The sequence below is a fragment of the Apteryx rowi genome, unplaced genomic scaffold, assembly GCF_003343035.1.
Source record: "Apteryx rowi isolate R43461 unplaced genomic scaffold, aptRow1 scaffold_768, whole genome shotgun sequence".
Lineage (NCBI taxonomy): Eukaryota > Metazoa > Chordata > Aves > Apterygiformes > Apterygidae > Apteryx > Apteryx rowi.
The window spans coordinates 42,215-57,449 of record NW_020451058.1 but is presented as its reverse complement, the minus strand read 5'-3'; the positions used below and the strand labels follow the sequence as shown (position 1 = coordinate 57,449).

Below are 15,235 nucleotides of genomic sequence, written 5' to 3'. Positions count from 1 at the left end.
CTGGGCTTTTCCGTATCTGCCACCCACCCCGTGGCAGGGGGCATAACAACATGCAAGGCTCTGTATGTCAGTCTGGCCGCGATAAGGGGGTTTGTGCTCTGCCATCCCAAAGAACGACCCTGGCCCTGCTGCAGCAGGCATCTTGCAAACGCACAGTTTGCTGACTGCAAGGAGTTCATGAAYGCCACGTAGCCGATGACTAATCCTGAGCAAATAACAGGGTTCTCCCCTTGACAGCGAGGCTGACAGCCCCACTCTCGCATGGTAGTTAAACTGATTTCAAAGYCTTGTTTATACTTACAGCGTCAGCTAATACATTCAAAATGAATCCTGCATGAATCAGTGGTTTGCCCAGACGGCAGGGTTACAGTGACCTCATTTGCACAAGGAACCGGTGACTGGGTCAGGTCAAAGTTGTTCTGTCTTTGGCTGGAGCAACAGAAAGGGATGGGGGATGCAGGGACCCATGCTCTGCTCTTGGCCATGCTGGCAGGTTGCCTTCTCCTCCAGGAGCTGGAGCATGAAAAGAAAGATCCCATGCAGGGAAAGGGAAACTGGTCCCATCTTTTGGCACTGCTGCTGAAGAGCCTAAGGGCTCTCACCCATAAAAGAGAGGGAAGATTTGTCCTGCTTGTGCTGCTGAATCAACCACTTCCAGTGATACTGGTGAAAACAGGCTCCGGCTGGGGAACCCCAGGGTAAACTAGCCCTCAAATAAACTCCTGCCATCCATGGCTCCAGTCACTGCTGGAGGAGGTGTCTCCTTCCTCCCTTCTCAGACAGCTCCGTCGGAGCAATGGACTGATTCTGCCCTGACCCAAAACACCCAGGAGACGCTGGCCGGAGCCCAGGGGGCATAACACAAAACCTGGCCAAACAGCGCTTGCTGCTTTCCAGCTCGAGGAAGGGCTGGCAAACGTCCCCAGAGAGCAGGTCTGTCCCACAGTGCTCCCAGCCTTGCTGTCCCCTGCGGCTCCCCATGCTCCCGCCCATGGCAGCGTGTTCTGGCAGAGGGGACAGCCACCTCCATCTCCTGCGGGGCAGGGAAGGGAGGGGAAGAGGGGGCCTGCAGCGTCCAGGTGGGGTGACTGCAGCAGAAAAATCATTTGTTCCTCTGCATGATGCTGCTGCTCTGCAGGGCTGACTGATGGCACGAGAACAGCAATAGGGGTTAAATCCTTTGTCTCAGGTTATCAGTCTTTAATGCTGTTATTGCTTTGTTCTCTACTCTCTTGTAAAGAGCCCGTGTAGGGTCGGCAACCCTTGTCACATGAGGATTAAGATGCCCAAGTGAGTTAATGCTGGGCCCAGCATTACAAACCTCTCTGCCCCTCAGATCCCTGCCTTTCCCCCCGTCCCGCTTGGACCGTGAGAGCTGTCTCCTGCCTGCCTGTCCTGCCTGCGTCCACCCCATGGAGACTGGAGGGTGCTGCTGGCTCTGCTCATGGCTTCAGGGCCCCCATAGCTAGCGAGGAGGGAGGAGGCACTGCCCTGCATGCACGCTGCAGAGTTTCCAGCCCCTCCAGCGGGTCTGCAAGTCAGTGCCGCTGCACCCTGGAGCTGCTCCTCAGTCAGCTCCCCGGCTTCTCCATGGGCGTGTGGGAGAAGGGTGCTCAGTAGGAGGCATCTCAAGGCGTGAACGCTGCCCTGAGCATGCTGGCTCCAGGGGACAGGACATTGTATTCCTCTGTGTTGTCAATACCTCCAATCTGCAGACCTTGTGAAGCATGGAGAGCTAGCCATGTTAGGTAACTGATCCTGCCTTCAGTTATTTCTCTGAAAGTCAGATTTAGAAAAGAAAAAGAAAAAAAGGGTTTCAGCTTGCTGTTAAATGCCATGGTGTAGTCCCAGAGAGAAATGTTTTCCAAAGCATCCAAGAAATGGGAGGGGAGTGCGGAGAGGATTTGGGAGCTGAATTTATCTAACACAAGTGTAGGCCTGTAAGAACCAGAGTCCCATCAGAAGTCAATGAGACATGTTTCCCTAAGCCACTCAAGTGCTGTAGAAAGTCATGCCTGGATGCATCAGGTCCTTTGGGAGCTGGATAAACTCACCACATGTTCTCTTCTAGATGATTTTCCATCAGTTAAAGCAGTTTGTTTGGGAACTGCCTTAAGAATTGGCTGTCAGGGTTGAGCACAGGGGCATTCAAGCTTTGCCTCCCATGTCTTTGTGCCAGAACCTTCCTGGCTGGAATAAAGGGAGAAGAGGAACTGAGTCAGGCTGAGGTTGTGATCCCTTTAGCCAGGTTTAAAAGCACGGCATTGTAAGTAATTTGATGTAACTCTGGGTAAGGGGATCTGACTGTCCTCTTCTATCACCTTGTTTTGCTTGTGGATGCCACTCTTTCTCCTGACCCACTGAAAGGGACTCTGTGTGAAGGTGCCTGTGAAACAGATTTCATCCTGGACAGGGACACAAGGCCCCTACCTGGTCACCCCCATCCATCTCTACCCGACGGGCAAGTTCTTGAAGATACTCTGACAAATGCGGGGAGACAAGATCCTCGGATGGCAGAAATCATTGTTGAGCTCCATGCAGCTCCACCAATTTGTGCAACCTGCTCATGTGCTTTTTGCTTGTGACTGAATGGCAGTGAGGGGAGGGTCAGAGCAAGGCTGTCCAGCAGCCCCTTCCCAGGGCTTCCCTGCTCTGCAATGCTTTAGCTTTCCCCGATGAACAGATGGTGGAGATTTTTGCAGGGGGAGCAGAGGAAATAGAGCTCAGAACAATCCAAGGCTGCAGCCTCTCTTTGAAATGCAGCCTGGGGGATGACATCTGTGTGGACTGGCTGATGCATGTGGGTGTCTGTGGCATGTAGACCCCTGCGTGGAGGCTGTACTTACATCCACCCAATGTCACTTMTTTCTTTTCCCTTTTTTGTTTTTCCCTTTCTAGATAAAGAAGCTCACGGTCCATTTGCAGCCTGAGAAGTAGTCTGCGGGGATGTCCGTAATGCGAGCAGACTGCCTCCACCCCTCTGCCCTGTGCAGGATCAGAGCTTGACTTGAAGCTGTCATGTTGCCCCCTCCAGCCCCTGCTCAGTCGAGTGATGCCCAGACCTGTACATGCTGCTTGTAGGCTTGCTTCCCTCTAGCAACACACTCTCGCTTTCCCTGGGCTGTCTGCATTGGAAGAGAGAGGCAGGAGTGAGTATGCTGCAAAACACCAGCCTGGACCCAAAGGCCAGAGGAGTTTTGCAGTGAGGCAAGTTTCCCCTTCCCTGGCCCAGCGGATCCTTGAGTGGATAAGCTTCTCAGCTGATGAGCTCTGGGCACTGAATTTCTCTGGGCTCAGCAGGTCTCAAGGTCCTGACCCACAGACTAGAAGACTGAGGGCTGCCATGGAAGAGAATGTGTTCAGCGTGCAGCAGATACAGCCAAACGTCATCTCGGTGAGGCTGTTCAAGCGCAAGGTCGGGGGCCTCGGCTTCCTGGTGAAGGAGCGTGTCAACAAGCCACCTGTCATCATCTCAGACCTGATCCGGGGAGGGGCTGCAGAGCAGAGCGGCCTCATCCAGGCTGGGGACATCATTTTAGCTGTCAATGGCAGACCCCTGGTGGACATGAGCTATGAGACCGCGCTGGAGATACTGAGAAGCATTGCCTCTGAGACCTACGTGGTCCTCATCCTGCGGGGCCCCGAGGGCTTCACCACTCATCTGGAGACCACTTTTGCTGGTGATGGGACACCAAAAACCATCCGTGTAACCAGGCCCTTGTGCCCAACTCCAAAGGCAGTTGACTTGTCCAACCCAAGCCAGCACAGTAAAGAGCAGCCACTGTCAGGAGCTGACCGCACCATGGGCTCCCTGTGGGCCAGAGAGATCAGGCGGGAAGTGGAGCCGTTGGTCCATGTTAACGGCGTTGTTACCGACACAAAAGGGCAGGACACTGGGAAAGGGAAGGACAGTGCTTGTGGTCACCTTTGCCTCAATGGTGGTGTGGAAGATAATGAACTGCTCAAAGAAATTGAGCCTGTCTTGGATCTCCTGAAGAGCAGCAGTAAGGACAGTGATGGAGATGCGCCCTTCAAGGTAGAGACAAGAGATATAGAAGTCCAGGTGGACTGGTAGGTCCCTAAATACATTTTTTACTTTTGGTGAAATGTACTGGTTATGGCTACCCAAAGTGGCTGGTTTAGGTGCTAGTAGACACCTGTCCAGAAACGGCTGCCATGTGAGATATGGGAGAGGAAGGGATGCAAAAAAAAGGAGGGAGCAGTTCATGAGGGGAAGATAAAAGGAATGAAATATTGGGAGTAGATGGTGGAAGAAAGGGAGAAGGATGTAAGCATGGGAAATTGGAGAGACAGCAAGAGTGACATGTCCTGGGACCTAACAGTGTGATGCAGTAGATCACAGGCTGGGCTCAGATTTGCTTCTGTTCTGTGGTCTTGGGCATGTTTGCTGCAGCCTTTAGGCAAAAATCTCATGACTCAGCTTCCCCATTTGCCAAGCAAGGTTCATGGTATTGGCTGTCCTTGATACTCTGCTTGGGGGCTCTTCAGTTAAAATCTGGTGCCCGGATGGGAGAAGGAATGTCAGACCGACTGAGTACAATGCTTCCCAAAGAAATGGATTTTGAAATCTTCTGTGTTGTTTGGCAATCGGGCTCCAGCTCTTGGGAGGGAAGAAGAGAAGCCCAGTCTGGCTCCAACTGAGGTCACGGGGAGTTCTGCAAAAGGGCAGTGGGATCTGCCTTGGCTGCTCTGGTTTTCTGTGCTTATGGAAGGGAGAGGAACGATTCCCTTCCAGGGAGCTCAGAAATAACAATCCCTTGCTGGAATGCAATAGCAGAGCTGCATGTTCTTCCCTTCTGCTGTTTCTAGATCGAGTTAATTATTTCAATATGTGTGTGCAAGTGTGTGTGTAACAAGGGTGGGGCGCATACGGATGCCTGCCCCATGGCCTTTTGAAGAGGGTGAAGTCATGCTGATGAAAGGGAGAGGTTCATTTCTGATATCAGTTCCTGCAAGGGGCCATGCATGTGGGATTGCCTTTCTGATTGTCCTCTGACTGCTGTTTCCTTAAGATATGCCTATGGAGGGACACCATCACCCCAGAGCCAAGGCATCTCCCTGTGGCCCTTCAGGCTTCACAAGAATATTTTTGGTAGTTATTTTTTTCATATCGTCACCCTTGCCTCCTGGCCATTTATTAGCAATGGTACTTTGTCTTTTCCTGTTGCTTTTCGCCAAGTCCCCAAGCACATTTTAGTAGTGTTAAGTGTTGCAGCAGGTTGTTGCCGTCCTCATTTACTGACTGAATGTAAAAGTCCAGGTTATTCAGGAGGATTTGCTGAAGTGGCAATCTTGTTCTGGTGATGGTGGGGTAGGTAACTTCTAGTTTTCTTGTTGTGCCTGCTTGTTTGAAAGATGCCCATTTCCTTAGGGAGGGAGGGCAAAAAGTATTCTTTTTTTATCAGAAGCAGTGAGAGGGGAAAGCCAGACTTGTTGGCTGCAGCAGAGCTGGATCCCTGGCTGGATCCTTATGTGGGCTGGGTTCACAGCCAGGGATGCTGCAGCAGCAAACCACGTTGTGGGTAACAGCGGCAGAGCCTGGCTGGGCTGCAAGGAGACGGTGAGCTCTAGATTGCTCCCATTAGACACTAACACCTACACTTTATATTTGTCATCTTTTTTTTTTTTTCAGCTGAATGTTTTCGTGTTGTTGTTTCTGTCCTCTCAAATTGTGCAGTTTTTACAAGGAGGATATGGTTACTCAAAGCACGTTAGGACAGCCAAACTGAGTCAGAGAAAAATCTGCTCGGCTCAGTGCCGGCGGCTGGTAGCAGATATCTGGGGAAGAGCCTGGGACAGTGTGAGCTTGGGGGCAGCCATGCCAGCCATCCCCTGCCTGCAGTGTAGACCCTCAGGTCTCAGTATGCAGCATTTGTCTGGCCGCTTTTTGAAAGTGTACTTTGGCCTCTGCAGTGTATTGGGTGGGAAAAACATATTCTTCTGTTAATCTGCACCTTTGCAGTCTGCTCTAGCAGAAGGGATGTGCAGCTGGACGTGGCTGCACATGGCAGGGTGATGGACTGCACAGTCCCAAGGGCTGATGCAAGGTACAGCCTCACCTTTCAATGCGTGTCTCCCCATTTCCCTGTCCCATTTCATCAGCTGGAGAGTCTCCTAGGAAGTTCTGTTCTGCCTGGGGAGGAATGAAAAATGTAGCTTTTCTTTGGGGAATATCATATATTCTTAAAGAAATTAAATCAAAACAGCTTGAATTCACTGAAACTGAAAGATTTAATGGACCTTGAGCCAACAAAAATATTGGCAAAATGGATACTTCACCAAAACTCAAGATTTCTTTATTTTTCAAAATCCTTTAAAAAAAAGTAGCACCTTGGGCCTGAAAATCCACTTTTCAGTCAAAATTAGTCTTCAGTCTTCTGCTTGATAAAAAAGCTGCAGCTTTGCTCTTGTGGTAGGACTCTGGGTGAGAGAGATGACCTGGGCCTTAGCAGAGAAGTAGGAAAGGACGTACACTGCAGGAGAAACTTGTGGAAAGCTGCTCTGCAGGATAAAGGCTGCTCTCCAGCCCTCTCTCCTCCCACTCCTGCGATGTGCTGAAGATGATTCATTTCCTCTGCTTGGTCTCAGCCAGAGCTGGGGCATTGTAGAGGTCTTCTACAATGAGAGTTTTTTTGGCCCACAGGACAAGTACATAACTATGGATACCGTGTTGATGGATGCCAAAGAAATGTCCAAGAATATAAGTAACCCTTATCTGATTGATGCAGCTCTAGTGCCTTAGGCTGTGACTTCTTCAGGCTAGCAAGACCAGGCAATGCTGATGTTAGTCAAAATGGGAATAGAGGTCTACCTAAATACCAGAAGGGTCCAAAGGGGCTTTAACTTCTCTCAGGGTTGAGCTCTAGACGTCACTTGACCATCAATCCAGCTGAAGATGCTGGCCTTGGGGCCAATCCTGTTCTGTCTCCATCTTTGTCTGGTGTTGACCTCCACAGCCAGTAGTGCTTTGTCAAAGCCAGTCCTGCCCGCAGAGCTTTGACAGCTTTCCTAGGGCAAAAAGGAATGGTACAAGCTTGAAGTTATTCACTTATTGTTCAAGATGGGCTTTGGCAAAAGTGATTCAAACGATACCTGATGTTTTGAGATTTCAGCCCACGTCTCTAATGTTACATGTAAAGAAAACTGGAAGCTGTTAAGATTACACTGAAAAAAATCAGTTTATCTACATCCCCTGCACCCATGGCCTTCATTCTCTGGGCAGCTGCCCCTGAAATGACCTGGCATTTGCTCCCTGTTATTTTCTACCCCCCTAGTTTGCAAGGTTCCCTGTGCACGTGCCGCATGCCCATGGGATGGGCTGTAACCATGGTCGAATGTCTGCTATTGGGGCAACCCATCTGTGATGAAGTTGGTCATAAAACTGAGCATGGAAGTGGGGAGCAAGGTATGATGAGAACTGTCATTTCTTCCATGAGGCTCACTGTGGGCTAGAAAATAAAAATAGAGTTTGATTCATTCATTGCCAGCTAACTTAGGTCTGTTGGTCTGTTTTTCCCTCTGGGCTCTCAGGAGATTGTCATGTCCCATCTCCCTTCTCTCCTCCCCCCTCAAGTTGCCAGTATTTATTTTTCTTCTTGGGTCTATTCCATAACATGAACAGTATGATGGAAACATGGCAGTTTTGGTCCAAAAAGCAGCATCAGCAGCCCTCAGAGGGAGAACTGTGCTGAGAGCAGGAGTTCCGTTTTATGAAGGGTTTCAAGGTTTCAGGCTCCATCCTGCATTGGAACAAACCCCATAATTTTGCAGTTCTCTAAGAGAAAATTCTCTTCCTCCCACCTCCTTCGCTGCCGCCAAAATCTCTTTGTGTTGCTCAAAACATTTCATTTGCATTTCTGATGTCTTCATTATTCTGTACTTGGACACAAAACTTTAAAACCTCTGAAATGAAAAGGTTCCCTGAAACTATCATGTTACTTCATTCTGCAAAATGTTGAAGCAGGAAGCTTTGACAGTGAATAACCCTCCCCTTGCTCCCCTTCTCCCTCTGCAGATTCTTCCTCCTCGTCACTCTGACTACATCAGTCTAATTTGGAGAGGCGTTTTGTGCCTGCATACAGCCTATTCCACCAGAATATATACCCCTGTGGAGGGCTCTCTGATCACTCTCCCAAGAGAGGGTGTTTAAGGTCCTTCTTGCAGTGTGTCATGTTTATGCCCTTGTCCCTCTGAGACCCATCACCACTCAGAGGACATTGTGGTGTTTGGGCCCTAGAAGGGTGGTCCAGCAAGATGGGGAGCTACCAGAGCTTGGGATATTTGCCTCCCCTTCCTGGCTGTGCTCCCAGTTCTGCTCAGCAAGCTGGGAAAGTTATTCAGTCTGGTGTTGCCCCTCTTTCATTGAGATTCTTTCAATATATAGAGGTGTAAAGGTAGGGGCAGTATCCAAAACCGGGCGCTAGGGTAACAGTGTGGCTGGTCACATGCCTGGCTCCCTACCCTCTGCCACCCAAGTTCCCAACTGCAGGGGCAATTTCCAGGGCAATGCTTGAGCAAAACTCCAACTTGCACCTCTTGGAGCTTGGGAGTCCTTTGTCTGCTCTGTCACTGCACCAAATGTGAGCGCAGCCCTCTGTGTTGTGTGGTGCTTCTTGAAATGCCTGGAACATCTGTTCTAGTGCTTGGTCCCCAGCAGACTGTCTCAAGGTTCATGTGTGAGCCTGCACCCTCCTGGGAGACCTGAATTGCATTTAACTTTGTACACCAGCTTGAAATAAGATGTTGAAGCTGAAATACTCTGGACTCTCTTTGTGTTTAGAAAGGCATGGCTGGGAAGGAACAGGTAGCATCTGAAACTGGCTGAATCTCTGTGACGCACCACTAGAGGGGCACCCGGGATTCTTTCGGATTCCAGGGTTAGTTGCACTGAACTTGAGAGATCATCAATTGTCAAGTGTAAGAATTTATTAGAGCTAAGTGGTTCTACACATATGACTGATGCTGGACAACACTAAACAATCAACACCAGACAATCTACAAGTATAGCAAAGCTAAATAGTATAGTAAAGAACTAAAAATAGAATGCATATATCTGAGCTCTATGGTTAAGCCAGGGATGCACAGTACAATGACCATTCTCGCCCTTTCCTTGTCCTTATGAGCTACCCCTCTGGTATGGTTTTCCCTGGGCTGTTCTCACCATGCTTGAGCTGCGCCAAGATGATTGAGGTTCTCCCTGGCAGTTGGCATCAGGGGTGTCCCTGCTGATGGGTGGGTTGTTGGGTCCGCAGGCCAGCTGACGGTGAGTCCAGGTCCACACCAGAGGTATGTGGCTTACTTGCTTTTATCCTTCCCGGGCTTAGTTCATCATCCAATCGATCAATGCCAGACCACAGTTACACAGACAGCCTCAGTCAATAACAGTATGGATACCAACAGGATGGTCAACAGGATGCTTAACAGTATAGTCAACATATAACAGTACACATACCAATGGATATTAGTACGGATGTTCAACAGATAACCCAGTTCAAAATTTCACAGTACCTAGATGCTTACAGTGCGAGTCTGGGGTGTCACTTCCCCTTTGCTGACTAGGTTTGCTCAGCACTCATGGGGTCATTGCAGGGCTACAGCAACCCCACAGTGTGGTGATTCCAGCTGTGGTGCACCTGGGATTCCTAAACTCTTGGGGAGCACCCCAGCGCAAGCCTCTCTTCTATGGGCTGCACCATCCTGAGTCCCACGCTTGCCTGTATGGTGCCTATCAATCTCGAATGGTGTTAGTGGGAGTTTGGGATGGTCAGGGCACAGGGATCTGTCCCCATGTTTTCATCATTCACAACCCATGCGTAGCATTTAGCAGCCTTGTATCTTAGAACCAGCTCTGCACAACTTGTTCAGCTCATTAGTTCCTAATCCTGGCTCTTGGCACAGCCAAGCGATGCCCCTGGCATCCTGAGGGCATGGGACCCACTTCTGTCACACCATGTGCTTGTTAGTGACGCTTTTGTCCTCTTCCTTCGGCACTCTTCAAACTTTCCTTTCTCATTTGGGAAGTGCTTTCTTGTTTTGATCATTCTGCAATCACCTGCTCTGTTCAGAGCGCGCTGCACCGGCAAGCTGGCCCTGCTCCATCTCTGAGAAGTGCATTCCACCTCTTGAAGTTATTCCTACAGCTGCTTTTGGCATCCCTGCTTCCTCCTGAGCTCTGCTCCACCACCTTTTGCTCTCTGCAAATCCCAGGCCCTGCTCTACGCTGACACATAATGTGGACCCCTTCTCCAGCCTCTCCCTGAAACATGCATTGCTGTGCAAGGTCCTGCCTTAGTTCTCCAGCAATGAGAAGAGGAGTTCATAGCCAGCAAGTTTTTCAACACTGCAGACTGTGGGCTGCCCAAGGGGCATGATAACAGAGAAATATTTACCTCTGAGGGTGAAATGTCCTCTGGAGTATGGTTTTCCATGGGGCAAAAAAGGGTGAGGAAGAGCCATTTACCCCAGAAGAAGGAAGCAGTGTGTGGCACTCTGGTAGGGCAACCTTGCAGCAGTCCCCAAGGACAAACCAGGGTGGGAAAAAAAGAAGGTATTTCTCTCTTGCAGCTCAGAGCGAGCAGTGTGTGCATGTGTGACAGGCAAGTCCTAATATCTGGCGCAGGCTTTTCAGCTGCCAGAACAAGGATCTGGAAGGACTCCTTCCTCTCCAGCAGCATCCCAGCCTTGCAGTCACTGCATGGGGCACTGCTAGCAGCATCACGGCATGAGAGCCATCAGGTGTGTGGGCTTCTGAGCCCTCATCAGTTCATCCAAATTGGCCCCTGGGGATTGCAGCAGCTAGTTGTACCTCTCATCTCTGCGTGGGAAATCAGAGAGCTCTTTCTGCCAAGCAAATTCAAAGGAGCAAAATGACAAATTTTTTGTTCATGTTTTTTTTTTTTTCATTTGGAAAGGCTCTGGAGAGATTTCTCAAAGGCCTGTCTCAGCAACTTTCTTTCTGCTTCATCACTCTGAGCACTGCAACATCATCAAATTAGTCAAAAGAAAGCAGTGGTGCCTCTCATTTTTCCAAACAGCCAGATGCTCTTTCAGAGGTGAGACAGCAATCCAGTGCTGTGCCTTCTCAAGAGCGGGGGATGGCAGGATTCCTCTTTCTTTTCTTAATAAAGAATTTTGCTTTGAAAACAAAAGACCTAAGCTTAGGTTCCTTCTCAAAAACTTGCTCTGGATTCAAGAGAACTTGCTAATGCTGAGATAGCATTTGATAGATCTGTCAGTGGGACCAAGGCCAGAAAGGAGAACTTTGGATCTTGGATCTGGCACTTAGGAGAGTGATATCAGCCATTCAACAAAATAGGTGTCTCTGAGGACAAGATCTTCAGGGTTTGTTCCTGTTCTTGAAAGACACTAGATCGGGTTTGGAAGTGAGTCGTGAGGATTTCTCCAAAGGCTGATGTTAGCCAAGTAGGGTGAAACTCACTCTTTCCCCTTCTGCTTTGGCTGCAACTTTGCTGCAGATGCCTAACATGGCTATTTCGAACCACCTCTTGGAGGGAATGCGCTTTCTCCACTGGCCTCCTGGGAACCTGTGAGAAGAGCCATTTCAGCTTACCTATCACTAAAGTGCTTTTGAAAACATTATATTGAGGCTGAGTTTGGACAAGGCATTTTGGATATCCCAGCAGTGTCCCCAGAACATGTGAGTAAACAACCTTGTATGAAAGTGGGCAGGTCACCCTCTGTCTCTGCTGCCATCTGGGGAAGTCAGACCAAAGAGAGGAAAACAACTATCCTGAAAGGCCTTGTTTGCATTCCTGTCTGAGCTCACAAGCAAGGTGATTCCAAGAAAAGGGCAGGAAATATTTGTAAAACTACGCAATTGATTTTTTTCCCTATCTTGGCTATGACTGGGATGAAGCTGTGGCTCCTCTAAACAGGCTCTTCTTTCCTCTCTCTCCAAAAGACAGAGCCTGATACTTCTGTGCAGCCTCATCTGGAAGAGGTCAGTGCTGGCACAGCCCATGGAGCACACACCACCAGGTCTTCTAAGGATGGGCGTCTCCACAGCTTCCAGCCTCCTTAACTAACACTGCCCAGAGTCCAAATGATAGCTCAACACCAGCACAGGTGCTAGAGACGTAACCATGAGTTTTGTCTAATGGTTTTGTTGCAGCTACACTTGACTACTCTTATAGCAGAAAGTAAGGGTGGGGGCAGCACCTTGCTCCCTGGTACACAGCCGTGAGGCTGCCAAGTAAGAATAGCAATAAACAACCTGTTTCTGCCCCAATTGCAAACACACAGTGGGACACAGAGCGTTTGCTCCTGAGCATCCAGCCACTAATGTCTCCCCGTTCCTCAGGATGATGCGCCTTACTGTTGGATGATCCTTGAGGCTAGCAAACAGGAGCAGGGCCCAACTCCAGCGATTTCATCCTACTTGTAATGCACAAGGTAGCCAGCTACAGTGATGACTTAATTCAAGCATCTGGTCTTTTTCCATGCCGTTGGCACAGGTACCAGCATTTATGGCTTTGCTGGTGTGCAGACAATGAGATTACGTGTGCAGCTTTCTAGCTGAGTCCTCCAGCTGCTGCTGCCAGTTGATTGATTCGTCTCTGAGATTCCATCACGCCTGCAGATGCCCATTTAGACAGGCTTGCAAACACCTTCCTGGAAACAGTGGGTCATGCCAGGCATCTGCAGGCATATGCTCACTGTCATTTTTGAGGTGCCTGTGGAATATCTGACATGGTGGGACCTGCCCGGCCAAGTGTGTCTGTGCCCTTAGAGAGGTACTGTAGGCCCCCAGGAGGTTCCTTCCTCTCAGTCCCCCCTCTCAGCCGGTAAAGCTGAGGGATTTCTTCCATCTCTTTTTGGATTTTGTGCTTGTGTCTTGATTCTGGATCATATGTGGATCAGCATGTTGGTGCTCCTCAGCTACAGGTGAGAATCTGTGTTGACCTGCAGTGGTGTTTCACCTGCCTCCATTCTCCCTTCAAATTCAGTCATCTCTGCGTGGGGGATAAGAGAAGTGCTCAGTGACATCTCAGAAGAGACAGGAAGAACTGTCCTTGGAATCACCAAACCCTAGCCAGACACTGCTGCTGGGAAGCCTGCAGGTCCATGGGACAGATCTGCCCAAAGGCTGCTGGAAAGCCCGAAGGAGGTCAAAGAAAGATGCAGGAAACCTGAGGACTTTGTATGGAAGACACAGTCTCCCCTTCCTCCTCCACAAGGCGTTTCACCTCACCCAGAGTACAGCAGGCAAAGCAAGACACTCAGCTTTCCAAGGAATGTCATTTAGTAACTTGCAACCAGTAAAACAGACCCTGCCTTTTATTTGGCTGGAGAGAGCAAGCTTCTCAGAAGGTGCAGGTTCACTTTGCAATTGAAACAAAAGTTTGTTCCCCTGTGCTAACCTGGGATTTTGAGGCTGTGTTAGGGCTCAGTGCCAGAGGGCAGGAATGCGGAGCYCTGGAGATGAGTATTCTTTGAGATATTTAATAGCTGGGCTTGACTTGGAGGGAAAACAGGCAGATCTGCTGAATTTTCATCCTGCTAATTCTCTGTCTTGCACCTAGGAACCCTCTAACTGGAGGTAAACAAGACATGTTAAGAGACCTTGCCTTTCTCCCTTTCGAATGGGCTGGTCGAGGGTGGCAGAGTGACTATCAGTGGCTCGTGGTTGTCCCCAGCAGGCTCAAGAGTGGACAAATCAAGGCTGGTGCCGTGGCCATGTGGACTAAAGCGACACTGACTTATTTTTTCCTCTGCTGGTGTGATTTCCCAAGGTAGAGCTTGGCTGAGCTGGGCTCAGGAGCCTTAGGGGTGTGATTAGCAGGAGATTTTTCTCTCCCCCCTTGTAAGCAGTTAAGCTCTGCTGGCAAACAAGCTGAGAGCAGATGGAACACGTGTCCCTGTGCCTGGCAGCCCAAGTGGGACGCACCAGAGCTCACAAGGGTTGTTAGAGTGAGGGCCTGAGCCGGGGCTGGCTGTGCCACCGGGGCATCACAAGGGAGCCGCGATCTCCCTCACAGGCAGAGCTCTGAGTGGGGTGGAGGAGGCTGCGCTCCCACGTTTCCATCTCCAGCCATCAGAGCACTTATCGCCGCTGCAGCAAGCAGAGTCACGAGGGCCCTGGCAGGAAGAGCGTGCAGTGGGACAGGCAACGGGGCACGGCACAGCACCGGGCAGCCTGCGTGGGTGCTGGGTGCTCTCCGCGGGCAGCGTGGCCACCGTTATTCGGAGTTAGCAAAGAGCCAGGGCCTGTTGTCTTTGGCTTTGCCTGCACATCATGGCGGGTGAGGTTTCTTGTATTTTATCTGATCAAAACCCTTTCACGTACTCAAACAAGCCAAATTGCTCAAGAACTACTTTCTTCTCTGAATAGCAGAGGATAGTAATTTCAACAAAAAGCTGCCCCCGTTGCATTTATGCCTCCTTTCCTGCACCAAGCTGGCCACTTTCACCCAAAGGCATGCAGTGTCTGGAAGATATCCAGGAGCCTACTGTAATATTTTGGCAGCCGAATATTACTCTGTAAACACAGAAAAATTACTGAAAAGTTAGAACAAAGGGAGATTGCCTTTAAATGAAATATTTTGCTTAAGCTGTACCTAAAGATACAGGCTGGAGGCGAGGTGGGTGGTGAATCTGAATTTGTATGTATGTATGTATCTGTCTCCCAGAGACTGTTTCAAGAGCGTTGTGTTGGTGTGAATTATGTCTTGAGTGTAAGAGTCTTCCTTTGGTCAGTGACCAAAGCCTGCCGTTGTTAATGGAAAGGCTCATTACTGACTTTAGTGGGCATCTGGAAGACTTTTAAGAACTGACAGCAGGAGCAAAATAATTGCCAGAGCACATTAGCTTGATGGTCTGTTGAGCAAGGGCAAAGGCAGTGCCGCTGCGAGCGGCGAGGCTGTGCCAGTCGCAGCCTGCGGCCCCACGCAGTGTAACCCATCTAGCCGGGAAGCTCCTGCCCGAATCTGGCCAGCGCCAGGGTGCTCAGCGCCATCGTTTCGGTGCTGGTGGTGTGGGGCTGACTGCAGGGTGGACTCTGTGCATTTAGGCACTGTGAGTGATATCGGTCTTAAACTGAGTGCAGGTCAGTACAGCCAATGTTGGAGATGTCCTTGTTCTCCCAACCTTGCAAATGTACTGAGCTTTGTGTAAGCAAGCAGTCTGTTTGCTCGAACAGATTCACCTGGGTAAAATCCCTTGCCTTCAGAAGCATTTGCAGCATCTGTAAAGGTCA

General features: G+C 49.8%; 1 protein-coding gene across 2 annotated transcripts in view; it reads left to right on the top strand.

Annotated features, from left to right (window-relative positions):
* NOS1 (nitric oxide synthase 1) overlaps positions 1–15,235 on the top strand; it is a 72,686-nt gene that overhangs the window by 17,903 nt on the left and 39,548 nt on the right. For both annotated transcript variants that reach the window (XM_026088375.1, XM_026088374.1), the window contains exon 2: positions 2,899–4,071. In XM_026088375.1, the coding sequence (XP_025944160.1) occupies positions 3,344–4,071 (728 nt within the window). In that variant the 5' untranslated portion in view covers positions 2,899–3,343. The remainder of the gene's footprint in view (positions 1–2,898; positions 4,072–15,235) is intronic.